The following is a 27,718-nucleotide window of genomic DNA, read 5'->3' as shown; positions in this document are numbered from 1 at the left end:
ATTATACTTGTGTCTAATACGATTAAAAACGCGACGGCTAAGACCTGTTTTAGCTAAAAAAACGACCTCCTCGACCACTCCGGGACCCCGGCCGAGAGGTCACCAGGTGACAGGAGACTTGAACACCGGCGTCCGCAGCTCCCCCGCGACGCAAGCCTAGAGAAGGCCTGAAGGGACTAGTTGGCGCGCACCAGCCGGGCGTGGTGACGTCAGGGCGGAAGCGCACGCTGCGTGAAGCGGCCCAGAACCCGGCGGTCACGGGAATATCCGTCGCGCCGAGGACGCTGGTTAGTCTCGCTCCGGGTTCCGGCTGCGTTGGGCGTGCGTGCAGCTCGCTGAGACTATGGCGTCCGGGCCTCACCCGACGGCGACCGCTGCCGCCGCCGCCTCGTCCGCCGCCCCGAGCGCAGGCGGCTCCAGCTCCGGGACGACAACCACAACGACGACCACGACAGGAGGAATCCTGATCGGCGACCGCCTCTACTCGGAAGTTTCGCTCACCATCGACCACTCGCTGATTCCGGAGGAGCGGCTTTCCCCTACCCCGTCCATGCAGGACGGGCTCGACCTGCCCAGCGAGACCGATTTGCGCATCTTGGGCTGCGAGCTTATCCAGGCCGCCGGCATTCTCCTCCGGTTGCCGCAGGTCAGTGCGCCGGCCCTGGGCCGGCAGAGTGCGCCCCCCCCCCCCACCCCGCTGTCCCTTCCGCTGCATCCCGGTTTCACCGTGTCTCGGCAGGGTGGGGATTCCTCCTCGGCCTCTCCAGCCACGGGTTCCAGTCGGATCCCGGGCGTGTCGAGGGCGGGAGGGCGCGGAGGCGAATGGAGGACTCGGTAGCGAGCAGTTCGCGGCGGGAGGGGGAGGGGGAAGGGGAGCGAGCGGCAGCACAAAATGGCGGCGGCGCCTGGTGCGGTCCCGCCTGACCCCTGCGCCGCCGTTCTTCTCTCGTCTGCAGGTGGCGATGGCAACGGGGCAGGTGTTGTTTCATCGTTTTTTCTACTCCAAGTCTTTCGTCAAACATAGTTTCGAGGTAAGCATCGCGGGGGCGGGTGTGAAGGGATTTCTTCATCCGGAAGCGGGGAGGAGGGGGTAGTGTCTCTAGCCAGCTTTTCTAGAAAGGGAGTGGTTAGTTTAGGCCTTTGTACCTAGTTCTCGCTCAGCAGCAGAGAGTTTTGGAATGTGTTTGAAAACTAGAAAGCGTATCTTGAGCCCATTTTCTCTCTTAGCAAAAATTAACATTTTAACCAAATTCAGAGTTTGGGAGACTTAGCTTGATTCTGGATTCAAAATTAAGATTATTTAAGCAGCAAAAAACATAGTATTAGCAAATCTTTTAGGCCTATAGCCTGGAAAAGCCAGTCGGACTTTTATTTCACCAAAAGTCCCAGCTGTGTCCTAAATTTTTTTCATCAGAATTAGTTAAATTTTGTTGGGGTGTACATCTTCCTAATTGTACTTGATTGTGGTGTAATCTAACAACATTTTATTGGATTGTGGGTTCTTTCAGATTGTTGCCATGGCTTGTATTAATCTTGCATCCAAAATTGAAGAAGCACCTAGAAGAATAAGAGATGTGATTAATGTATTTCACCATCTACGCCAGTTAAGAGGAAAAAGGTAAGATTGGCATTATTGAACACAGTAATTCTTGCTGCTACTGTATTGTGCACCAATCATCAAATCAAAACATTCTTTCCTCTCAAAACTGATGCAAAGGAAAAACGGCTTTAATTTAGGTGTTAAAATTCACATAGGAACTCACTAATACTTAAATTAATTTAAAACAAACCACAATTAACCAGCTATCTAAAGTTTGTAGAGGCAGTTGCATTTATGGACAATCCTAACAGTGCTGTGAAGCCAGTCCTGTGGCTTAAGATTAAACAAGAAAGGGAATACGTTTGGCTCAAGTGTGAGTGTATTCTGTAAGTTATTTCCCCTCCCCCCTCTCTTGGAAGACTGAAGGCTGGAAGTGTGAACACTGCAGTTCAAGTTAATATTGTGGCAAAGTTTTGTGTAGATTGTTTTTCTACTCGAAGTCCAGTTAATTCTTTATCAATTGAGGTTGGCTTTTGTTAGAATACTTCTCAACATTGAACTACGATATATCGCATAATACCGGATCTGAAAGGACTGCAGGATGATAAAGGTTGAAGTTTGAAGTCAAAGGGATTAAACAGGTATTTTGTTTTGGTCAGATACAGTATCAGTGAGTGGGGTAGAGAAATAACTAATTGATCGGGTTATATTTAGTTAAGGTCTATTTTATTCCATCTTGTAAGAAGTAAGAAAATAGAGACCAAATAGTGTTATCTTACGGATTTTGTGGCTACATGACAACACTGTATGTGGACCTGTGTGTTCATGTGAGGCAGTGCCAAAAAGTTTTAGTTGCAGGGCTTCCTGCATCTAGAGGTGACTTCTGGTACACACTGCAGAAGGATATACTTGGTGTAGGTTAGTTTTCGTGTTAACTTTTTAAGAAATTGTGGTGATGTTAGATACACTTACACTGTGGGAGTTAGTTATAAAAGGATTTTAAGTTGTTGGGGGTTGGGTGTCAGTTAGTGGCAGATTAGTAATCCTTTGTGAGTGGTCGTTATTGGTTGAATCTATAAGTTGGCAGTAATGGAACTATCCAGAGACAAACAGTAAAGTAATCTTTAGTCTAGTTACAAAGTTTGAAACATTGCTACCCAGATGGTTTTCACAGCCTTTTTCAGTTTTCTTACATTCTTTTTCCATCTTTTCTCCTTCATCCTAACCATATCCAGGGATAGACTAATTTTTTATTTCATTTTAAAATATCTTTTAGCTTCTTGGTGAGGAATCCCTGGAAATTGGGAAGATTTCAAATTGGTATTTAGTATGGTTTGAGCTAAAATTTGTTTTTAGATACCTAGCTGATTCTTCAGGGTGTTTAAAACAAAATGACAGTAGTGGAAAGGCTTTCTATCCTTAGTCAAAGGATTCTGTGTTTGCCTAAAGGAGTTTTCTGTCCGTATTCTTCAAATCATTGAGCCAACTATTGTATTATCATTTAGTAATGATTATCTACCTTGAAGTTTTTCTATGAGACTTAGAGTATTCTTCCTTGATGTCAGAGTAGGTCTTAACCATAAAAACCTTGGAATCAAAACATCTCACCTGACTGACTGTTGTGTCTGATGTAATAGTGTGTTTTGGTCATTATTACAGAGAAATTGACTTTGTCTCAATCTTACAAGTCTGATTATAGCATGAAATTTAAAAGGAGTTGTTAATTGCATGGAAGCCTTTTTCTTAAAGCAGGATGTAAAAGTGTTTCTATGCATATTACAAGTTTACTCAGACACGTAACTTGTATATGTTATTAACTTCAACTCTTTTTTCCCTTGCAACCGACTATACAGCGACCAGCTACATTTACCAAAGCCTGGGTGATGTGGAGTGGTACATAGAGATGAAGCTGTCGTCATGGCAACAGTGAGTGAAGTATCGAAAATCCCCAAGGAGAAGCCAGTGCTCTGAGAATAGGTCACTGGAATCGGGGACTAACAGGTTGGCCACTGGTGAACCATTTAGAAGAACTCCTGTTTCTTGTTACAAGCTTTTGTCTTTGCTGTCCAAGTTATTAGAACTGTAGCTTGGTATATTTTTATGTAGAGTAATATCGCAGAAAGTACTATCAGTCTTACACTTTAGTTAAATAGCATATCAGTTTATCTTAATAATGCTGTTTTAATGTGGTTTATGCACAGCTTTAAATTGTAGTATGATCTTGGTAATTACAGAGGAGGCATCGTTTTTGTAGCCTTTAGGTCATTTTTCAGTCCTGATTACACATTTGAATCACCAGAGGAGCTTTTAGAAAGTACCATTATCCAAGTCTTGTCCTGGGTTATTTGATTCCTCCCCTCCAATTTTTTGTAGTTTCATAATTAAGCTCGGAATAAATGGGTGAATCAAAAAGGAAAATAGCCTTTTTAGTAGTTTCCGAATTTGGTTTTGATATGCAGCATGTTTCCAGAAAATTAAGCATTTTCTATAATTGTAAGGAGCCCACATGCATCCTTTAAGGCTTCTCTAAAGGAAGATAAATCTTCAGGCTGATGGAACCACTCATTGATGAATATGGTGTGGTATTTTCAATATGTATATAAATCATAGATGAAGTTGGAAGGGTATTAAGTGATCTTGTCATTTAGTCCAACTTCTCTGTTTATTTTGGTGGCTTTAAAGGTCGTGGCTTTCATCTGTTTAAACACTGCTAAAGAGGGAACATTCCTTTGGCATAGGTATTACACATTTCTGTATATTGAAAAACAGTCTGGCTCTTTATAAACTACTTAATCTCATTTTTGAATAGAGTCTGTTGAAGAGCTAGTTCCAAATATTCTGGGTCTTTGTATCACATGAGTGAGAGTGACCATGTTTGGATTTCCTATTTCTAATTTTTTTTTTCCTGTTAAGTTGTATTTCAACTAGATTGATTATGCTAAAGGAAAAATTATTCTGAGAGACCAGATAAAATTTCCAATGACCAAAGCCCAAGATTTCCTATTAAAACTAAAATTTGAAAATTGTTCTTCTCATTGAAATTTAATTTGGAAAATCTGACAAACTCAAAAACGGGAGAGGTGGAGTTAGGTTTGGTCGGTTGTTGATAATGAAAATTATTTTTTCTCTGAGTAGATGAAAGTTCTCTTTTTTAAGAGATTTAAGAATGTCACCTCCTAAATCTTACTGGAAAGTTTACCAAATTGGGGATGAAGAAATTCTAAAGCCTCAGTTCAGTTTTATAGGCTTGCTGCCATAGGCAGTACTAGTTGATACTTTGTTAACATAAGTAAGGAAACCATTTGCTTAGACAGTTTTCTTTAACCTTTCCTTACTGTTGACTTATGGGGACACATTTCTCTTTCTGATACAAAGTAATCTTTATAAGGTAGTTGTAAATTACATGTTCATTCAGCCTCATTTAAAACCACTTCTTAACAAAATGAAGATAACAAATTACATCGGTACAAAGTTAAAAAAGTACCCTTATCAAAACTAGGTGACAGAAGGTCTAAGCAAGAAGATGAATATTATAGTTGAATTATAATAAATAATGAGTTTGCTTTCCTTAGTCGAGTTTTGGTGTCACTGGGATTTTTATATACAAAGAAGGGAAAGCAAAAATTGTGGCAGATTAAATGGAAAATAACAATTCATTTAAGCTGAATTAATGAATGAGTAAGCCTGATTTGGGATCAGATAGTAGCCATTATTCAAACAAGTGTTGCTGGTTAATTGCAGAAAAAATGAATTTTTAACAGAATTTGAAGGCAACTCTTAAAGCATGCTTATTAGTAAAAGGTGTAGATGAGTTTGCTCAACACAAAAAGGGGGAAAGATTATTAATTTTGTAAAATTTTATTTTTAGGACTGTAATGGTGCAGTTTATGGTCTGAATGACAGGGTAGAGAGTTAGTGGCAGGCAGCTATAATAGTGGAGATACTCGGGAGCCTGCTTCCTCCTCTTTTCTCTGCCTGCCTCTCTGCCTACTTGTGATCTCTCTCTCTCTCTGTCAAATAAATAAAATCTTTAAAAAAAAAAATAGTGGAGATACTCTCTTTCCTAATACCTGTTGAAGGAGGGCCATAAAATAACTAGTTTTGAGAGTCTGAGGTGTGGGTTTGACTTTTCCAAATTTCCTGTTATGGTGATAAACCCTGAAAAATTACAAACCTGAAGATTTTTAGGGTACAGTTTCATGGGTACATTGATTGCTCTGAAGTTAATTTTTTTCCCAAAGAGCAGTTAACTAGTCTATTGTTCTGATCAGATAGATTCATTGTTACATTTTTATGGTAGAAATCAGTCCCCTGTCCAGTTGGTGGCCTCATTCCTCATACTTTTCATAGCTGTAATGGGAATTGAACTGAGGGAAGCCAATTTTCAGCATTGTTAATTTAAGTAAGCTAGTTTCCATCTCAGATTTGCCAACTCTGTTTAATGTAATTTGATAAAAATCATATTGTATGAAATAATTTGAAATAGTCTATCCAGTTTTTATAATTTTAGATGGGTGTAAGAAAGGAAGATAAATGAAAGATTTTTAGATAGTATGTCATTGCAGGGCTAGTTATTAATTATAGCTCATTTCAGTTGTTATCTAATACTCAATTGGATGTATTTAAATATGAGCTTACATTTTACTGGATTTGGTGTGCATGGTAAAAATGAGTTGTGAATTGGGGTGTTCTAACATTCTGCCCAGAGCAAAAACTCTTGAATATTTTGGCTGACAATGAATTCAGTATGGGGGAAAATACTTAAATGTTCTCCCCATATATATACCTTATAATTTTGTCTTAATGAAAATGTATTTCTTGGTGGTTGGATCTAAAAATGTATCAAATAAAGGACATTGGGAAATGAAAGTCCACAAGACCTGACTGAAACAAACTTCTCAGGACTAGGGAAGAAACCAGTTTTGAATTTAAGATTTAAAGCAGGTAGTCTTTTAATTGAACATGCTATTTCCAGAGCATTGAACCATTGGTAGATAGCTTTCTGTGTTACAGCTTTAGAACCTTTCAGAATTAAGTCTGGCACAGACACCTCGAGTGTTCTGGTTCCCTCATTATGCTCCCTTCTCTTTTACATTGCATACTAAATAAAAATTTTTCTGCCTGATAAGGACAAATCAGACCAAATTCAAGTTTAGTTTTCATTGATCACTATTAATTTTGAGTCTGATTTTTAAAACATTTCTTTTTTTAATTGGGCTGACTCTTTGGTTTTTAGATTTTCTTTGACAGTGGTGGATTCTTAGAAAAATTTGTTTAAGCAGAATGTCCACTTAGAATCTGGATTAGCTATCTACCATTTTTTCCTCTCTGATTTTTACTTTGGCCATCAACTAGTCAAGAGTTGCTATTTTAGAAAATGAGTAAAATCATTGTAATCTATCAAGTCTTTATAGTTAATATTTTCAAGAGCTAAAAATTAGTTTTGTCATCACAAAGAGTCTATGATAGAGAGAGACTAATGGTGTTTGTGATGATAAATCAACAGTCACTTAAGTTTATCTTATGTACATCACACCTGAAAGATAATCCTGTGAAAAAGATCAGCAATGGCTAGATAGAAGCTTTGGAGTGACTTTTTCACTATAGGGTAGAGCTAGTTCCTATAGAAACTTAGTTAAGTATATGTTTAATTAGCATAACTTGGACAGCATAAGATTAATGCTTTAACTTGTTTGCAGGAGTTTAAAAAGCTGGTTTCTGTTGCCAATAGTTGGTTGGAAGGGAAAATGGAGATGCCACAAATAAAATTTTTTGGATGTGCAAAACAGTTTTGATTTTATTTCTTACAAACTATAGGACTCCAAGCCCCCTGATCCTTGATCAGAACTACATTAACACCAAAAATCAAGTTATCAAGGCAGAGAGGAGGGTGCTAAAGGAGTTGGGATTTTGTGTCCATGTCAAGCATCCCCATAAGGTGAGTTGTAGAATGCAGAAATTACATTCGTAAGTATTAGGGTTTTTCTTAAAATTGTGTCTTAGATGAATTTGTTATGGTTATTTTTTAGAGGTAACCATGGTTTTAAAAGGTGTTCTTTATAAGTTTGCCAGTAAAATAGAAGTCAAAAAGATTTTGGGTTCAGATCTTCACTCTTCATTGTGTGGGCATAGAGAAATTCTTTTTTCCCTCTGTGGTTAACCCAGTTTCCCTACTTAGAAAACAGATAGTGAAATACTTTATTTCCAGGAGTAAATAATACACATCTGCAGAAGTACATGGGACACTACCTGTCACACAGTAGAATGTTCAAAGCGTGGTGGCTGCTCTCTTGTTACCATTATTGTACATTTATAGATTTCTCCAGTACCTCTTGGCTGGATGATCATATCATTAGAACACAGTGATTACTGTAGGGGTGCTCTTGGGATAGGACTGTCCGTGATAGAAACTTGTCTCTGCCATTAGCTCTGGGACTCTGGCAAATATCTCTGTTTCTCAGATTCTACATCTTCAAGATTGTAAAATGGGAATGATTGATTATACAGGTTCAGAAAGCTCTGACTTGAACTGTAGTGAAGCTACTTATATGTAGTATTTACTTATACTCTTAAACATGATTAGCTTCACTGCAGAAAGTGTAGTGTTTATTTATTGTAATACCCACAGTATTATAATATGATTACACTTACTGTGTAACTTTAAAAGCGTAGTCTGCACGGTTTTTAGACATGGAGAATTGTACCTTGGAAAATAAGTGAAATAATCCCTACCACAGTGCCTGTCACATAGTAAAGTGTTCATGAGAAATTAGGTATTGTCTTTGATTAACTCTTTCCTGTGCAATTTTGGCTCATATTTAAGTTTTTAGATAATCTAGTAGCAGAATAACTCACATTGCCGGTAATGTACCTTTTAGGTTGGTCTGTATTATCTGTGCAGTTTGTAGAAGAGTTAAAACTTGCATCTAACATTTCAGTTATTTAAATTCATTGAATTCAGTACTCTGAAAGATGCACCCATATGCTAAATTGAGTTTTTTTCCCTTGTCCTTCAGATCATTGTTATGTATTTACAAGTCTTAGAATGTGAACGTAATCAAACCCTGGTTCAGACTGCCTGGTAAGTTGCTTTTTTATATTTCTTTCCTAGCCAGGAAAACAGAAGCAGAAATAAAGTAAGTTTCATTTTCCCTTTCCAAAATAATCAGAGGAGTTTGTTTTGGTGCGTTTTGTTTTTTTTTGTTTTTTAACCAAAAGGTAAATAATGCTTATTTCTGCTTCCTGTTTTCTTGGCTTGACTAATTGCTTTCAATGGAGAACTCAATTTAACTTTGTTCTTTTTTCTACTCTTTAATTAAAGGGTAGTCCATGATGGTAAGTCATAGAACTCTGCCCTCTGCACTTCAGCCCATGACCTCAGGATGGCCTGATTGGCTGCCCTGCTCTCCAGCCAATCCAGTGCAAGCTCTGATCCGAGATTCACTGAAGTGGTCCATATCCATCTGGCAGCATCTTCTAGTTCTGTCGGGGTGTCAAAAGGATTTGTATATTTGCTTCTAGAAGTAACTATTCAACATGCCTATGTATATAATGTATACCTGTAACTATCAAAATGAATAGTTCATTTTTGATAGATTTGTTGTCCAGCCATTATGAATTAAATGACTTTTTTATTAGGAATTTGACTTAGATTTCTATTTTTAGTATGTATAGCATGGATTCTACCAAAGGAAACTACAACTTGCAGCTTAAAATGGGCACCATTCCCATACTGGATGAAGTACAGCTGCTGGACTGTTGAGGCAATAATAGAAGTACAGTCTTTAAAAGAAATGTTAATATTAACATAAGCACTTTAGAACTTTTAACTTTTGACATGAAGATGTTTGATTTGGAGGGCTGGCTTATTTTAAGGTAAAATAAGGAATTTGGTCCAGCTACAACTACTTTTTTCAAGACTGTTAATGATGTGCAGGACTTAAGTTAATTTTTATGTTCTGGACTTAATGACTGCCATGCTTCTTTAGGATTCAGTAAATATTAGTAATATTAGAAAAGTCTAATTGAGTTTATAAAATGCATGACATTTTTAATATATGCTCTATAAAACATTTAAGCAGTTATTTCATGGGTAAGGATTTTTAAAAAATAGTCTTTTAGTTTAACCTTTTAATCAATTTGTGAAATTTCTTTAATACTTCAGGGATATTGTCCAGCAATTTATTAACTGAAGTAGTTTATTGCTTTTGTTCATACTTAGTCACAAAAAAAGGTATGTAAACAAGGCTGTTTTATGTATTTACTGCTCTTCCCTACCTAAGTTTTCTGCAGTAGCTGAGATTTCTTAATATAACTTGGTGAGTGCTTACTGAAAATGCCTTTTTACCCCTGTCACAGTATTTTGAGTTTTTAAAAGAACTTGGTTGACACTGCTTTTCATTGTGGATAAAAGGAGAGATGGTCAATAATTAATGGCTTGAAGTATTGTTGGAGTGGTTTATCATTTCTGAAACAAGTTATGTCAAAATTGATTTTGAAAGCGTTTTCTATGGAAATACATGAAAATTTATTTAAAGTTCTATTTGGAATAATAATGTGGAATTATTTTAAAGAACTTTGGTCATAAATAGGAAAAGTGAAGAATGGTTCTAGTGTTAAATTCTTATCTCTTACTGATTTTTGAGTTAAGAATTGTTACATGCTAGAATACGAGGATATGAATATAAACATGAGAAGAAAAAAGAATAAAGTAGATTGAGTCTCCAATTTTTATGTAAGCTTCAGAAGGACTGTGTTTATGTACAAAGCTTATGGTTGAAATATCTTTCAGGAATTATATGAATGACAGTCTTCGAACGAATGTATTTGTTCGATTTCAACCAGAGACAATAGCATGTGCTTGTATCTACCTTGCAGCTAGAGCCCTTCAGGTAGGTATATATAGCCTGTTTTGTTCTATAGGATAAATCTCAAGAATTCGCATTCTCGATATAAACTGAAATTTGATCTAAACCATTCTGTTTTTATGGTTTAGATTCCATTACCAACTCGTCCCCATTGGTTTCTTCTTTTTGGTACTACAGAAGAAGAGATCCAAGAAATCTGCATAGAAACACTTAGGCTTTATACCAGAAAAAAGGTAGTAGTTTACTCATGTTTGTGTTAATACTTTTTAAGTACTTAAAAGAGTTCCAACTAATATAAGGTAAAAATACTAACTTCATTTTTTTCCATCAGCCAAACTATGAATTGCTAGAAAAAGAAGTAGAGAAAAGAAAAGTAGCCTTACAGGAAGCCAAATTAAAAGCAAAGGGATTGAATCCCGATGGAACTCCAGCCCTTTCAACCCTTGGTGGATTTTCTCCAGCCTCCAAACCATGTAAGATATATTCAGAATTAAAATGATTTGAGCATTGCAGGTGTGTGGTTATTAGAAAGCTTTAGCGCTCAGGAGCTCCTCGGTGGCTCAGTCAGTTGAGCATCTGACTACTGATTTCGGCTTAGGTCATGATCTCAGGGTCATGAGATCCAGCCCTGTGTCAAGGCTCCGTACTCAGTGCAGAGTCTACTTGAGATTTTTCTCTCCCTCTGCCCACCCCCATAGGTAAATGAATAAAACCTCTTTTAAAAAAAAAATAGCATTACTTAATAGTGGCATAGAAACAGTGATACGAGAAGCTGTTACTGGTTTCTTTCATGATAGCTCAAGACTACTACTTGAAAGCATGGTACTTTGAGGAGTTACATTTAGAAACAACTTTTTGGCCCTCTGTTAAATCCCAACAGGTAACATGTCTTTTTGTTTTTTGTTGGTGTTTTGTTTTTAAAGCATCACCAAGAGAAGTGAAGGCTGAAGAGAAGTCACCAATATCCGTTAATGTGAAGACTGTCAAGAAAGAACCTGAGGACAGACAACAGGCTTCCAAAAGCCCTTACAATGGGTGAGTATACTTGACTTAGAAAACCGGTCTAAAGAATCTTCTTTGTATTTAATTTCTAACATACTAAACATGTATCTAAAATAATGATTTTTTTTTTTTTAAGTGTAAGAAAAGACAGCAAGAGAAGTAGAAATAGCAGGAGTGCTAGTCGATCAAGGTCAAGAACACGATCACGTTCTAGATCACATACTCCAAGAAGACAGTAAGTAAATACTCTTGAAGAGAAAGCAGTCATATTTGGAGTAAAAGTTCTTGCTTTTTAAAAAAATTGAACCTAGATATTTTCTCAGTTGGGCTAGATTTAGTTTTTTAACATGAGATATATTATGAGAAAAGGAGTTTGGAAATATGTCCTGCCTATATGTGGCTTTTTGTTTTGGGGTGGTATAGCTTACCAAGTATTCTATTCTGTCTTTGCCCATTTTTTTTTGAAGTGTAGGGGCTGGCCACAAAGTGCTGTGGAAAGCTATGATAATCCTGTTTATAATGTGTGAAAATGGTTGTTTTGTTCAATTTCAGTTAGAAAATACTAATATTTTATTAACTGTTTAATAACAACCAAAACTCAAGTTGATCATAGCCAGAGTCTTTCCTGGTTAGCTTTGTAATTAGATTGATAGCTGCTTGTGTCTGTTTAGTGGCTCTTTGAACATGTGTGAGATACTCAATAAAAAGCATAGCTATCCAGGATGCTTTGTAAAAATTTTGGCATATAGATACAATACAGTACATTTAAGATTTCTCTAATATAGGCTGCATGGGAGTTAGTGGGGAGTAGGGAGATTAATGGAAGTTTTCCATCTGACATGTACTGCTACATGCTACAGGTCAGTAGTTTTGTTTTGAACCTGTTATAATAAGCACCACCAAAATAATCTGCTCTCAGCAGAAGCTGAATCTAAACCTCAAATTTTTATTATCTAAGTTATAATAATAGGCGGAGCCGATCTGGAACATACAGCTCAAGATCAAGAAGCAGGTCCCGCAGTCACAGTGAAAGCCCAAGAAGACATCATAATCATGGTTCTCCTCACCTTAAGGCCAAGCATACCAGAGATGATTTAAAAAGTTCAAATAGACATGGTCATAAAAGGAAAAAATCTCGTTCTCGATCTCAGAGCAAGTCTCGGGATCATTCAGATGCTGCCAAGAAACACAGGCATGAAAGGGGACATCATAGGGACAGGCGTGAAAGGTCTCGCTCCTTTGAGAGGTCCCATAAAGGCAAGCACCATGGTGGCAGTCGCTCAGGACATGGCAGGCACAGGCGCTGACTTCTTCCTTTGAGCCTGCATCAGTTCCTGGTTTTGCCTATCTACAGTGTGATGTATGGACTCATAATCAAAAATATTAAAAGCGAACTGATTAGGATTTGATTTTATAAAACCCTCTAGGTTTCTAGAAACACTGAGGACATTTCTTTCGGAAAGAACTATTGTTTTTTCTGTTTTTATTTTATTTTCCTTTTGGTTTTTGTTTTTGGGGTTTTTTTTTGTTTTGTTTTTCTTTTTTTTTTTTTTTGCACATTAAAATGCCCTAGCAGTATCTAATTGAAAACCATGGTCAGGTTCAAATGTACTTATTATAGTTGTGTATTGTTTATTGCTATAAGAACTGGAGCGTGAATTCTGTAAAAATGTATCTTATTTTTATACAGATAAAATTGCAGACACTGTTCTATTTAAGTGGTTATTTGTTTAAATGATGGTGAATACTTTCTTAACACTGGTTTGTCTGCATGTGTAAAGATTTTTACAAGGAAATAAAATACAAATCTTGTTTTTCTAAACTGCTTCAAATATCTTATTTAAATAAATTATTAAAAAGTGAAATTTTAATAGTAAAGTGCTTGTACTGATTTTATGACTTATTCTTCTGTTAGTTATGGATTAAGATTATTAAATGCAGTTATTACCTGCATTGGGAGCTGTTGCAAAAGTCTTTGCCTTACACATGGACAAAACAAATGGGAGCTGTGCAACAATGTAATATTAAATGTTACATTGTAGCACTAAGCCAGTCTCCAAATTGAAATCTGTTTGCACATAAATAGTACTTAAAATTAAGAAATGGTACCATATTATTTTAAGTGAGCTGCCCTCTTGAACAAATCAAAACTTTTAAAATGACACTAAATCAGACCTATTGACCTTTAAAGTTCTTTTTAAAATTATATTAGATATTTAGTGATAGTTTTTATTTAGGCTAGGAAGATTCAGTAGTAAAATGAGGCTCCACCGGACTTGGCTGGGGCTGATAAAAAGTGTGATCACAAAATGAAATTTGTTGACAGAGCCACAAGTCCTTATATTCAAATGAATACTTAAGTTATTCACACTGAGAGTTATTTTCCCAATAATTTGCAAGTGAATTTAGAAGTCTTTTTAAAGATTTTATTTTAGAGAGCATAAGCAGGGAGGGACAAAGAGGAAGAGAGAAACTCAAGCAGATTTCACATGGGACCAGATGTGGGGCAGTCCCACAACCCTGCATGACCTGAGCCGAAACCAAGAGTCAGATGCTCAACTGACTGAGCCACCCAGATGCCCCTGAATCTAGAAATCATAGAAGGCCATACATGATCTCATTATTTTATAGTTAAAACAGGTTTTTCCATTAATTTTTTAACACACCTCATAGCTTGATAATTAGTCCACTAGACTTGGCTCCAAATGATTTTTTGGTGTATCAAAAAATGAAATAGATCCACAAAGAGATTTGTTGTCACTAAGGATGCTTAAAAGGAAAAAAAAAAAAAGCTGCTGAAGAGGATTCCAAAGACTTTTAAAACAGGTTCACCAGTGGTGGGCAGTGGGGCTGGAAAAAGAAAAGGCAGCTACATTTGAAGGAGACAAGACTCATTTTGATTTTTAAAATGTTGGTTGTGCTACTTAAATAAGTTCTATATCTAACTAGAAACTAACATGACCTAGTATAAAAGTAACTTCTGAAAGGAGGTGAATAGTATTAAGAACATTCTTTCTAGGGGTGCCTGGATGGCTCAGTGGGTTAAGCATCTGCCTTCGGCTCAGATCATGATCTCGGGGCCTTGGGATCCTGCCACGCATCGGGCTCTCTGCTCAGTGGGGAGCCTGCTTCCCCTTCTCCCTGCCTGCCTCTCTGCCTACTTGTAATCTGTCAAATAAAATCTTTAAAAGAAAAACGTCCTTTCTATATATGATTTTGTAATACTGCTGAACTATAGCTGTTTAAGAGCCTAAACTATATCTAAACAGGAACTATTTCCTTTACAAGATAGACATTGAAGAAAGGCAAAGGCAAAAGTCAGCAAAGGCCCTGTTTGTTAATAGTCTTGAACTCTTGATAGTTTTTAAATTTTTACCTACTTACCTTGTTTGGAAAGAGCACTATGGGTGAGGTTTGTGAAGATGGAAGAGGCAGGGAACACATCTGCATGTGGGGTGAGATTTGTATTGGCAGAGATGGCTTTTTCCAGGTATCCTAATTTTTGCCTTGTGCAACAGGCAAAAAAAAAAAAAAAAAACGAAAAACATTTTCTAGGTTTTGTCAAGAAGTTGACATCCTGCTACTGCTCTACCTGAATTTATAAACTGAAGTATATCAATTTTTGAACTTCTATTAAGGAAATTTTCCAGTAGAAGTAGTACAATACTCGTATCTCAGCTCCAAAAGTGATCAGTTCGTGGTCAGCCTACCTTGTTCATACCTACCAATTCACCATTCTACTTTGCACGCTTATTTGGAAGAAAATCCCAGACAACTGATAACCATCCCCAACTATTTGTCTAAAAGGTAAGGATTTAAACATAACCACAGTACTTTTATTATACTTAAATTAACAGTAATGCCTAACTACCCAGTCAATATCCATATTATCCTTACTATCTCTTAATTTATTTTATATTAGGATGTTCAAGCAAAGCCCATATATGTTACATTGGTTTTAATCACAGATTCTCCCACCCTTTTACCCTTAAATTGTTCTGAGATCATTTTCATATTCTGGGTTTGCTCACTGTAACCCTGTGGAATCCCTGGACATACATTTCTCTCTCCTGTATTACAAACTTCATAGATCTCAAGACTTGGTCAGATTCAGATTTGGTAACTTGTCTTTTTTTTCTTATTTTTTTTTACTACTCTGAAATTTTGGAAGTCTGGCAACCCAGGATATGTGTTACTCTACAAGTGTTACTGGACGGCTGCCTCATTGACTAGCTGTTTCACTGAGTTCCTGATTCTTTTTTTTTTTTTTTAAGATTTTATTTCTTTATTTGACAGACAAAGATCACAAGTAGGCAGAGAGAGAGAGGAGGAAGCAAGCTCCCGGCGGAGCAGAGAGCCTGATGCAGAGAGCCTGATGCGGGGCTCGATCCCAGGACTCTTGAGATCATGACCTGAGGCGAAGGCAGAGGCTTTAACCCACTGAGCCACCCAGGTGCCCCTGAGTTCCTGATTCTTAATTAGTGCCTGCACCTTGATAGCTTTGCGTGCCTATTTCCCCAACTCTGTATATGTTCTCTCCTTATCTTGTGTTTCCCCTGTATAGCCCTAAGTTGTAATGCAGATGAGTTGTTTAGTATTTGTTCTACTGATCTAATTCTAAATACTTAAGTCCTTTCATGGTATAGAATGTTACATTTGTCCTTAATGATTGGTATCTTAACCTTAAAGGAAGACTAGTAAATAGCATCAAAATGACTACCTTTTTACTGAGGTCTAAGTTTTGAGATTTTTTTTGATTTTTTATTTTTTTATTAACATATAATGTATTATCAACCCCAGGGATACAGGTCTGTGAATCGCCAGGTTTACACTTCACAGCACTCACCATAGCACATAACTTCCCCAATGTCCATAACCCAACCACCCTCTCCTTACCCCTCTCCTCCCGGCAACCCTCAGTCTGTTTTGTGAGATTAAGAGTCTCTTATGGTTTGTCTCCCTCCCGATTCCATCTTGTTTCATTTATTCCTTTCCTACCCCCCAAACTTCCCACGTTGCCTCTCAACTTCCTCATATCAGAGAGATCATATAATTGTCTTTCTCTGATTGACTTATTTCACTAAGCATAATACCATCTAGTTCCAACCACATCCTGGCAAATGGCAAGATTACATTTCTTTGGATGGCTGCATAGTATTCCATTATATATATATGTACACATCTTTATCCATTCATCTGTTGATGGCTATCTTTCCATAGTTTGGCTATTGTGGACATTGCTGCTATAAACATTTGGGTGCATATGCCCCTTCGGATCACTAATTTGTATCTTTAGGGTAGTGCAATTGTTGGGGCATAAGGTAGTTCTATTCTCAACTTTTTGAGGAACCTCCATGCTGTTTTCCAGAGTGGTTGCACCAGCTTGCATTCCCACCAACAGTGTAGGAGGGTTCCCCTTTCTCTGCATCCTTGCCAGCATCTGTCATTCCCTGACTTGTTAATTTTAGCCATTCTGACTGGTGTGAGGTGATATCTCATTGTGGTTTTGATTTTTATTTCCCTGATGCCGAGTGATGTGGAGCACTTTTTCATGTGTCTGTTGGCCATCTGGATGTCGTCTTTGCAGAAATGTCTGTTCATGTCCTCTGCCCATTTCTTGATTGGATTATTTGTTCTTTGGGTGTTGAGTTTGCTAAGTTCTTTATAGATTTTGGAAACTAGCCCTTTATCTGATAGTTGTTTGCAAATATCTTCTCCCGTTCTGTCAGTTGTCTTTGGTTTTGTTAACTCTTTCCTTTGCTGTGCAAAAGCTTTTTTTTTTTTTAATTTTTTTTTTTTAAGATTTTATTTATTTGACAGAGATCACAAGTAGGCAGAGAGAGGGGGAAGCACGCTCCCTACAGAGCAGAGAGCCCGAGGTGGGGCTCGATCCCAGGACCCTGAGATCATTACCCAAACCAAAGGCAGAGGCTGAACCCACTGAGCCACCCAAGCATCCCTGTGCAAAAGCTTTTGATCTTGATGAAGTCCTAATAGTTCATTTTTGCCCTTGCTTCCGTTGCCTTTGGAGATGTTCCTAGGAAGAAGTTGCTGTAGCTGAGGTCAAAGAGGCTGCTGCCTGTGTTCTCCTCAAGGAGAAAGCTGTTTTATAAAGCTTTAAATATTTGTTACCATCAGTTACTAACCACATTATTACACCCACAGCCTGCATCAAAAGCCATTCTTTAAAAATTTAAAGGTAGCTCTCATGAGTTTCCAAAAACAAGGGAATTTCATAATAATATTCATTGTCCTAAGGGCCATTTCTTAGGGCTGTAATAGATAATGGTGACGTTTTGGGGATTTTTTTTTCCTTAAAGACCAGGTTTTTCCAGAATTCATGATAAAATCATAGGCGTTTTGGGAGCTTAGTTTAGCTGGAGAGAAGATGTACATGGGGTTTGATAAGGAAAACCATCACTTCCCCACTGGGGAAATTGGGATGGGGGACAGTATTCATTGGTTGGGCTTTGATCCCTGCATGTCCCCTAGAGTAGCTATGTGTGTGGCTGGAAGTCACAGCTTGACTTTGTAGCCGCTTGAATTTTGTTCATTGAAATTTTGTTAATGAAAGGAAGATGGACTTCATACCCCTCCACTAAGGGGACTTGGCAAGTTACTTAACCTCATCAGCCCTTGGCCTTACCTCAGAGCATTTTGTTTGACTATATATTGGGCAAATATAAAGTTTAATTTTAGCTTAAAATTCAAACAGTTTCTTATATGAAAGCACCCCAACTACTTAGAGTTTGAATTCTACATTTCCTATGAACACAGTTCAAAATAGAGTAATTTCAGAATGTTACTTCACCAAAGTTAGATCTGATTCTGGACAAGATTTTCATGAGAACACTGGTCCAGGTGTTCTCTCAACCCTTCTGTTTTTGCCACTGATGGTTAGTTTATATCTAACCCAGTACCACATAGAGGAAATTGCTACTCTGCCTGCTTTTATATGTCACCCCATTCTTTCATCAGCTATCACCTCACACTATGGTAGCAGCATTTCTGTCTCTGCCTTTGCCACAGTCTTTCAAATAGCAGCTAATCTAGTTAAAACGTTAATCGTGTTCCTCTAATACATAATGCTTCCAATGATTTCCCCTTCCCTTGGAATAAAATACAAACCCCTGACTCTGGCTGTACATAATCCAATGTTTGTCAGCCTCTTCATCAACCAACCCGTTTCTCCTTCTCATATATGCACATCTATTCCTGAGCCTTTGCATTTGTCTTTCCTACTTGGGATGCTCTCCCAAATCTTATGCCCTGGCTCCATCATCCATGTGCCCTTCCACAGGGGGCTTCTCTCACACTGTATCCAAAATAAGCATCTCTTGACACCACTCTCATCATGTTCTGTTCCTTAGCACTAATTTTTTCCTAAAACCACTATCTGAAACTACCTTAGTTTTATCATTGACTCTTACAAGAACATAAGCTTCAAGAGAGCAGTAAAAAGTGGTTCATTAGCGTATGCCCCTCACCTAATCCTACAACTGTGCCTGACCCCATAATAGGGTGTGTAGTAAATACTGAGGAATGAATGAATTTCACTTACTGCTAATATGGACGTTTTTAAGCCCTCAACTTTCAATGTGTTCTTTATCCAAATGCCCCTCTATGAATGTATGTATTCCTTTCACAGGGTTCTAGGTTCCTGGAGCTCAAAATGGGGACCAGAGACCTGTAAACAACAGCCAGCAAACTGGTAGGCCATGGCCAAATCCTAGCTTGCGCATGTACTTGGTTTGTGCAATGTTAGTTTTAAATGAACTAGCTGCTACATATTTTTATTGGAAATAGTCACATAAAAACCTAAACTTCCAGCTTCTTTTTAAAAAATATATGAGCTCCACAATCCCTGGCATCAACTGACTAGCCCCAAGTAGCTCTCTGGTTGGGGTGCACACATACCAATGCATCATAGCTCCTTCTCTTCCCTCTTAATCACAGCACTGACGCCGCTGAAGCCAGCTGTCAGTTTGCATCTGTCAGTGTGCTAACAGTGGTATTTTTCTTGAATCCTGCTCTTTTTGCTCGTTGGTGTTACCTGCCTGGTCTTTTTGCAGTAGACCCCTGACATCACAGAGGATAATCCAAGACCTCCACAAATCTCCACGTCTGTGAAAGTGGCCGTTTGCATACTGTGCCCAACCTCTCTCTACTGGCTGACCAGTATTCTATGGCTAACATTTTCAAACTGGAATTTCTCCTTTGACAAGCTTTTGCATTGCTGGAGTGCTTGTGGAAAAACTCCGCAAGTGGATTCTTCCTGTTTTTATACAGAGCATTTTGACACATCAGATCTTTGTCCACAGCACAAAGACAAGGCACATCATAAATCTAAGCCACCATGAGGTTCAGTATTTTCCACCCTAAATTACAAAACTAACTTCCTGCTCAAAATGTTTTATTTCCTTGGATCTTCTCAAGCAAACCAAGTCTTATTCATTTAATAATTACTGCAACATGGATTAACAATGTACAATGACGTCATGTTGAAACTGGTTAGTCCTGGCAGACGATATTTTCCACACAAGTGAAATGAAGAGCAAATTAATTTTCGACTTACTTGAAAATAGTCAAATTACAAATGTCAGGAGTCGCCATAATTACACTGAACCTGATGAGGGCTACCATGATAGGTTTCTACCTAGAGAAATAAAGGCAGAGAAAGTCTCGATGGCTAGATATGTGGCAAATATCTACATATAATACTTGCTTGCAGGGTACTTGCTTTCCAGTTGGAGGCCATTATTTTAAAAGCCAAATAACATCCAAAGTAATCCAAATAATATCCAAAATAATCTTCAGTATAGTTTAGGGCCAGGCAAGCAGTATAATGAGTGCTGAGTTTAAAGAAGGAAGAGGGACCCCTGTGGCCTAAAAGACCCTGGAAAGTTTTCACAGGGAACAGGAAACATGCGGGGTGCCTGGGATGGGAAAGAGTTTGAAAGGCCAAGAAGGAAAGGCAATGTAATACTGAGGTAGCGTGTAAGGGGGACTGTGGAGTGCGTGCTGGGGGGAACACCAGCCCTGTGTGGCCAGAGAAGGCAGGCAATAGTGGACTTAAGGAGTCGGACTGCTGGCAGTCACTGTTTTTATCTAATTTTGTACACACTACTTAATGTCTCCAAACTTCCATTTCCCATCTGAAGAGTGAGTCATTGAGTCTGCTGTATTCAGATGGTACGAGGGTTAAAAGACGTGATGTATGTATGTGGTGCACTTAGCACAGTGTCAGACCTGTAGTGAATGGTCAGTCAGTGGTATCACCATTTTAGCATTGTCAGAGGCCTATGGATGCCAGACTGTGGTGACTTGTAGACCAGAGAGCCACTGTGTTAAGCAGGTGGGTGACTATTAACTTCCTAGGGTCACTGTAACAAATTACCACATACTTGCTGGCTTAAAAGAAATGGATTCTCGGGGTGCCTGGGTGGCTCAGTGGGTTAAAGCCTCTGCTTTCAGCTCAGGTCATGATCCCAGGGTCCTGGGATCGAGCCCCGCATCGGGATCTCTGCTCAGCGGGGAGCCTGCTACCTCCTCTCTCTCTCTCTCTTCTCTGCCTACTTGTGATCTCTGTCTGTCAAATAAATAAAAATAAAATCTTTAAAAAAAAAAAAAAGAAATGGATTCTCTCACAGTTTTGGAGGCTACAAGTCTGAAATCAAGGTGTTGGCAGGGCTGTGCTCCCTTTGAAGGTTCTAGGGAAGAATCCTTCCTTGACTCTTTCTAGCCACCGGTGGCTCCCAGCTGTCCCTGGCATTCCATGGCTCGTAGCCATGTCATTGCATTTTCTGCCTCCCTCTTCATGTGGCCTTTTCTCTCGGTGTATGTCTTCTCCCCTCTTTATAAGGACACCAGTCACTGGATTTGGGCCCCACCCTAATCCAGTATGACCTCATCTAATTACAGCCACAAAGACACTATTTCCGAATAAGGTCACATTTTAAGGTTCTAGATGAAATGAATTTGGGGGAGGTGGGAGACACTTTTCAACCCACTGCAGTGACATAAGAAAACCAAGTTGAAAAAAAACTGAAATGAACACTTTTTTAACTTTCATTTTGAAATAATTTCAGGCTTACAAAATACAAGTTGCAAAAATGGTACAAAGAATTCCTGTGTAGCCTTCACCCAGATTTCCCAACTTGCTTCATCGCTCTCTCTCCCTCTGCATGTGTGTATGTACTGGATGTTCCGATACATTTGAGAGTAAGTTGCAGTCATGATGTCCCCTTACCTGTATTTCAGTGTATACTCCCTAAAAATAAGGATCTTTTTTTTTTTCTAAAGATTTTATTTATTTGTCAGAGAGAGAGGAGAGCGAGCGAGCACAGGCAGACAGAATGGCAGGCAGAGGCAGAGGGAGAAGCAGGCTCCCCGCCAAGCAAGGAGCCCGATGCGGGACTCGATCCCAGGACGCTGGGATCATGACCTGAGCCGAAGGCAGCTGCTTAACCAACTGAGCCACCCAGGCGTCCCATAAGGATCTTTATCTTACATATCCATAGTAGGATTATCGAAGTCAGGAAATTTAAAAAAAATTATATTGACCTAATCAAATATTACCAGTTTTCCTACCAATGCCCTTTTCTGGTCCAGGATCCAATCTAGAATCACATATTGCCTTTAATTTACTTTCTTCTGAAATAGTTCCTCAGTTTGTCTTTCATGACCTCAACCTTTTTTGTTTTGAAGAGCTTTATTTTTTCCAACATTATAACTTGATACATTTCAAACCTATAAGGAAAATTAAGAGTAGTAACAACCAGTACCTTTATATTCACCCAAGGTTCATTAGTAATTATATTTTGCTACACACGCATGATTTCTCTGGGTATATATATGTAGCCACATATTTTTGTTTTCTGAACCATTTAAGTCACTTCACCCTTAAATACTCTAACACATATCACCAAAGATCGAGGACATTTGCCCCCATAGCCACAACTCAACTGTCATCACAGGAAATTGAACATTGATACAGATATGTAATATACAGTTACCTTAGAATCTCCCAGATTGTTGTAATTGTGGTTGTTTATAACTGGGGGTTGGTTGTTTGATGCAGGATCCAAAGTTTATATATTGTATTTAGTTTACTATCTCCTAAGCTGCATTAATCTAGAAAATTCCCCATGATTAGATCCATGTTTAAACATTTTTGGTAGGCACACTACATAGATGATACTGTGTTCTCAGTGTATCACTTAGCAGGCACATGTCAATTTGTCCCATTATCATTAAGTTTGGTCATTTGACTAAAGTGGTGTCTACCATAGTCCTCCATTATAAAGGTACTTTTAATCTGTACTCTGTGGGGTTATACATGAAGACTGAGTGAATTCCCTGTTCCTTGATAGTTTTCACCCATGGCTTTAGCATCCATTAATGGTCTTACCTGAATCAAGTTTTTGTTTTGTTTTATTTTTTACTATAGCAGTTGGAAAATGGTGGTTTTTCTATTTCTAGCTGTTTAAACATTTGTTGGTTGGCATTCTTCTATGAAGAGAGCTTTCCCTTCATCTCTTACTATTTCAAGTATCTATAGACTCTTAAGATCTTAAAAAAAAAAAAAATAAATTCCTCTCATTGTGATGCTGACATCATCCCAAATTAGGCCAGTGGAGACTCCTGTAGGCTAGCTCCTTCGACCTTTCGATATGTCCCCATTAGTTTTGGGCATTATGTTACTTTCTTGTACAAGATAGTCCAGGTTTGCCTTGTACTTTCTCTGCTTCAACCCCGGAACAAGCCATTCCTCTAAGAAATACAAGTTCCTGTTAGTGAGGGACCAAATTCTAGCAGAAGGTAGACTCATTGCTACTTGTTGTCATCGTTTCTACGTCTTTTCATATGAAACCTCCAATTCTACTCCATCACTATAGAGTTCTTTTGCTCCTTCCTCCCAGGGTAAAACAGGAGCTTTGTAGAACGCTCTTTAATTGAGGTCTGCCTGGTGTTTCATGATTAGACTCAGATTTTGTGTTTTTGGTAGGAGTACAACAGAAGTGAGGTTGTATCTTCCTCAGTGCATCAGATTAGGAGGCCCATGTTGATTGGTTCCATGACTGATGGTTTTAACTTTGGTCATCAATGAAGGTGGTGTCTACCAGTGTTCTCTACTTAAATGTTACTAGTTCCCCCTTTATAAGTAATAGTACCTTACGGAAGAGGTGTTTTGAGATCACATAAATGCTGTTTTTATCATCATTCTGCCTACTAATTTTAGCATCTACTGATGTTAGCCTGAAACATTTATTGAAAAAGATTTTCTAATTCCAGCATTCCTTCCATATTTATTAGTTGGAATCCTACTGTAAGGAAGAGCTTTCCCTTCTTCATTTACTCATTTGTTTATGTATATCAGTGTGTACCCATCTTGTGGGTCATAATCCATTACCATCGTTTATTTTGCTATAATTATCTAAGATGTGGCCAATAAGAATTGCTTTTAAGCTAGTTCCTTTGTCCTTTGAGATGAATATTTTTTTAAAAGATTTATTTTAGAGAGAGATAGAGTACACTCAAGGGAGCACAAGTAGGGGAGAGACAGAGAGAGAGGGAGAGACAATCTCAAGCAGACTCCATACTGAGAGTGGAGCCCAAAGCAGGGCTCAGTCTAAAGACTCTGAGACCATGACCTGAGCGAAAATCAAGAGTCGGCCACTTAACCAACTGATGAATATTTTTAAGACTATTCTTCACATATCTGACTTTCTAAAATATTCACATTTGTACATTCTCTAGGAGTGTGTTATGAGAATCCCTTGGGCTTTCTCATCAGCACTGGCTGTAAAGGAGATAGAGTGACTTTTAAAGGTCATGGTCACCACAATGCCAACGTATAGGGCTTCTCACGACAGTTTCCTTTTGGCCTATGACAACCTTCCTCACCCATGATCAGCTCCCATACTCCCAATGGTCTGTCTTTCCCTTACAAGAACATTTTAGTTTGCAGTAAGAGTTAGCAATAAGTACTTCTGCCCATTAGAGATCACTTTTGGCTAGATGTGAAAGATTTCTCTCCAAAGAGAAATCTCTTACCAGCTGACTGGCAAGTTGTACTCTGAGCACAATAAGGATTTGTCTATTTCCAAAGGAACACTAATGTCTTTAGACGTGTCCAGTTAAGCCTCATTTAAATCCTTAATCCAGACTTGAATCCTGGATGACAACCCGAAGGGTACATAACTTTGCTAAGTTCTGCTGAGAGAAAAATAAAGACAGAGACACCTGTTTACATAAGCACTGTTTCACATATGTTAACTCATTTCACATCTTTCAAAAACCCTATGGGGTGTGTTGGGGGGAACTCATGAAAGGTGATTTCACATAGCCAGTAAGTGGCTTAGCCATGATTCAAACCCAAATACTTTGTTCCAGAGTCCACATCCTTAACCAGTCTACTGTACATCAACCTGTATGGCTTTTCTAGAGTCCCACTGTAATTAAATCTTTCTATATTCAAGCCTGGAAACTTTGGCTTCTTTATAAGGCATCAGAGGTCTTTTGGAGATTAGCGGTGGATGCTTCTTATCAGCTGTGTGCCACTGGGAACTAGTCCAGGGGAGGCATGCCTGTGCCCACACCTGAGCCCAATGTGACCTCTGTGGCTGCAGGCTGGCCAGGTCCTGGGATCAACCCCAGGAACCCAGCAGCTCCACCACCACCCCATTCAGTGTTGCACTCAGGCCACCAGCTTGGCCTTTGCCTCCTAGGAGCTGCAGCATCTGGCTTTGGAAGAAGCTTCAAATAATTCTCCAAGGTACTTGATAAGGTTCCTTACCTCTCCTCCTTGGCAGAGAGGGTGGTGAAAGGGGGCATGGGTTCTGGTGTTCGATCGGACTGCATCAGAAGCCTGGTGCTCCTGCTCAGTGCTGTGTGGCCTTGGGCAGAACTGCTTAGCTCCATGAGCCTGAGTTCCTTCATCCCCTGGTAGACGATGGAGACACTTCCCAGCATGCATGTTGTGAGAATTAAGGATGTACGTAAAGGACGCTGGCGCAGGGTAGGAGGTACTTGGTAGATTTTACTTTTATCACTTCCTTAAAAGTAGAGCCCTATTCCCAATCCGAGTGACTGACTGATGTCGTGTCATAGGTGGCTCTGCCTTTTCCCCAAACACTAGTGCCTCTCTCTGCCGGTTGTTACTCCTTGAGCAATGAACACACATCCCTCCATGCCGGTGAGTGTCCTCTCTTGTGCCTGGCCTCATTCTCCAACTAGACTCAAGTCTGGGACTGTCCTTTACACGTTTTCATATCCCTAGGATTAACCAAGGACCCCAAACAGTAAGTGGTCAGTAAAGGACTGTTGATGAGAGACTAACAGAAATTACTTCGCAAGGATTTATGGAGTGTTACAAAGTGTCGGGCAACGGGCCAGGCTCCGAGAAGAGCGAGGTGATTTAAAGCCCAGCCAAAGGAGCTCCTGCTTTGACTAAAAGCTCCTGCTAAGGCCTAAAATGGGTAACGCACCTTTTCATCCCAGGGAATGACTTCCTCTGTTGAGAAGTCTGGTTTACTGTGTCTCAAGAGGTAAAGCCAAGTCCACAGCCCAGAGCCTTTTCACTGTGGAGAGTGCATATGATGGCACTGAGTGCCCGAGGACCCTGGGGCCATTCGGACCTCACAAGCTGTTTTTGCCACCTGCTCTTTAAGACCAGCCCAGCAGCCCCTGCCCTCCATGGCGAGCACAAGGACACAGCCCACGCTGTCCTCACCACAAGGGGTCAGTGTAAGACCGCCCAGGCTAGAGAAGTTGGTCAGTGATGGACTCCCTCCCTGGGACTCATTCCAGCCATGCAGCATTTGAATGATTTGTTCTTGGGTGCAGTGGATGAAAAGAGAGAGAGTGGGTCAGAAAAACTGAAACTATCTGTTGAATTCACAAGTTGCTACAGTATGAGTTCAAACAATGTTTGACTATTTTTAGTGCAAAGACAGGTGATTTGAGGGTTTTGGAAAACAAAGCACCATCTGGAAAACCAAGAGATAAGTGAGGAAATACAATGCATTAGCAAAAACTTTACTCTCTCATTTGCAAAAACAAAATGACTTCCCCTCTCCCCCACCCCCCTCTCAGGAAAAGGAAGGCCTTCAAGAATTAGAAGAAATGCAATTTACTGACCAAGCCTCCCTCTGCAACAGAAAAAAGAACCTTCCCTCTTATCTGGGTTCAGAACTGGCAAGCAACAGCGGCGTGGGCACTTCATAAACATTCACTGACGAAAATGTCGACAGTGCAAAGCAACCATTCTGTTATTTCAAGAACCCTTCTGAAATGCCAGTGATTGAAGCAGGATCTTGACTATCCTTTGCAAATCTTGAAGAAGAAAAGCCCCATTCAGCTGGCCACACGGAATACAACAAGCACAGTGGATTAACCTCTCCTGGAGCTGGGACATATTCTCAAAGAGCAAACCGAAGCAGTGGGTAGGATTTTAAAACATCCCAAGCAATGGGGATTCAGTGCCTCCACCTTGTAGGGAAAAAACCCACCTTACTTCACTTTGCATGGACACGCAGGCTGCGCCTATGAACAGAAATGGCTGAAGCTGGCATGGGGTGGGGTGGGGGGGGTGGGTTGGAGGGTGCAGTTGGTTTTAGTCAACATAAACCATCCCGATCGTGATTTATCAGTCGAGCTGAAAGACATTCAGGGAGAACACGGTGAAACCAATGGGTTGGTATGTTGCCGGGTCAAGGTCTGCTTGTTTTGGCCCGGGTACACCTGGCCTTGGCCAGTGTGATCTTGATAAACAGAAAGGAATCCACCTCCATAACCGCAGCCCAGACAGCCTGTATTGGTGAAGCCGGGGTCTGGCTGAATTGGACTAGGATGGCTTGGAGACCTTCCATCAGAGAGCTGGGCTCTGTCTGCCCCTACAGAACCTCTTCTGCGGGTTCTAAGAAGTACTCTTCCTGTGTCAGTGGTTGGCTGACGCAGGCCAGAGCAGGGGTGGGGCAGCCACAGCTTGGGTGTGGGCCTGGGCTATCTTCAGCCTGGAACAGGACAGCTCTATTTCCTTACACCAGCTTCCCATCTCCGCCACCACACTGCCCCTCCCCCCAATGAGTAGCCTCACATTTTTCTCAGCAACAGAGGAGTGGTGGGGCAAGTGCCTCCTTCCCGTCCCCCAGACCCCGTGCTGGATCCAGTTTCTCTCTCTCTCTCTCTCTCACACACACACACTCACACACCTAAATGAGGATGGCTAACAGCTGAAGCCCACATCAGGGCATCAACCCCCTAGTCAGCCTGGTGATGCCTGAACAGGCAGGGAGTCCCCAGGAAA

The 27,718-nt window shown here is 39.6% G+C and overlaps 1 protein-coding gene across 7 annotated transcripts; it reads left to right on the top strand.

The window, feature by feature from the left end:
- Positions 1-211: 211 nt before the first annotated feature.
- On the top strand, positions 212-27,109 carry CCNL1 (cyclin L1). Of its 7 annotated transcripts, XR_007127095.1 has the most exons (14): positions 220-646; positions 957-1,031; positions 1,509-1,618; positions 7,358-7,478; positions 8,557-8,621; positions 10,332-10,431; positions 10,536-10,640; positions 10,739-10,880; positions 11,331-11,442; positions 11,546-11,644; positions 15,048-15,216; positions 19,058-19,120; positions 25,522-25,606; positions 26,506-27,109. XR_007127095.1 is itself a non-coding variant. In XM_047728809.1 (11 exons), exons 1-11 carry the CDS (start codon positions 344-346, stop codon positions 12,208-12,210), a joined length of 1,248 nt encoding a protein of 415 aa, XP_047584765.1. In that variant the 5' UTR covers positions 220-343; the 3' UTR covers positions 12,211-12,361. The 7 variants fall into 7 exon arrangements, 2 of the variants coding, with proteins under 2 accessions (XP_047584765.1, XP_047584742.1); XR_007127096.1 differs by lacking the exon at positions 19,058-19,120; XR_007127097.1 differs by lacking the exons at positions 19,058-19,120; positions 25,522-25,606.
- The last annotated feature ends 609 nt before the right edge of the window (positions 27,110-27,718 follow it).

Source organism: Lutra lutra, chromosome 1 (assembly GCF_902655055.1).
Source record: "Lutra lutra chromosome 1, mLutLut1.2, whole genome shotgun sequence".
Classification (NCBI taxonomy): Eukaryota; Metazoa; Chordata; class Mammalia; order Carnivora; family Mustelidae; genus Lutra; species Lutra lutra.
Note: the sequence above shows the minus strand (reverse complement) of the source record. Positions and strands in the feature narration are given on the sequence as shown.

Bases quoted from the DNA above. Each gene is read 5' to 3' on its own strand.
- CCNL1 (XM_047728786.1), top strand. From the start codon at position 344: ATGGCGTCCGGGCCTCACCCGACGGCGACCGCTGCCGCCGCCGCCTCG. The intron at 7,479-8,556 runs GTGAGTTGTAGA...CTTGTCCTTCAG, and splicing joins ATGTCAAGCATCCCCATAAG to ATCATTGTTATGTATTTACA. The intron at 10,881-11,330 runs GTAAGATATATT...TTGTTTTTAAAG, and splicing joins TTCTCCAGCCTCCAAACCAT to CATCACCAAGAGAAGTGAAG.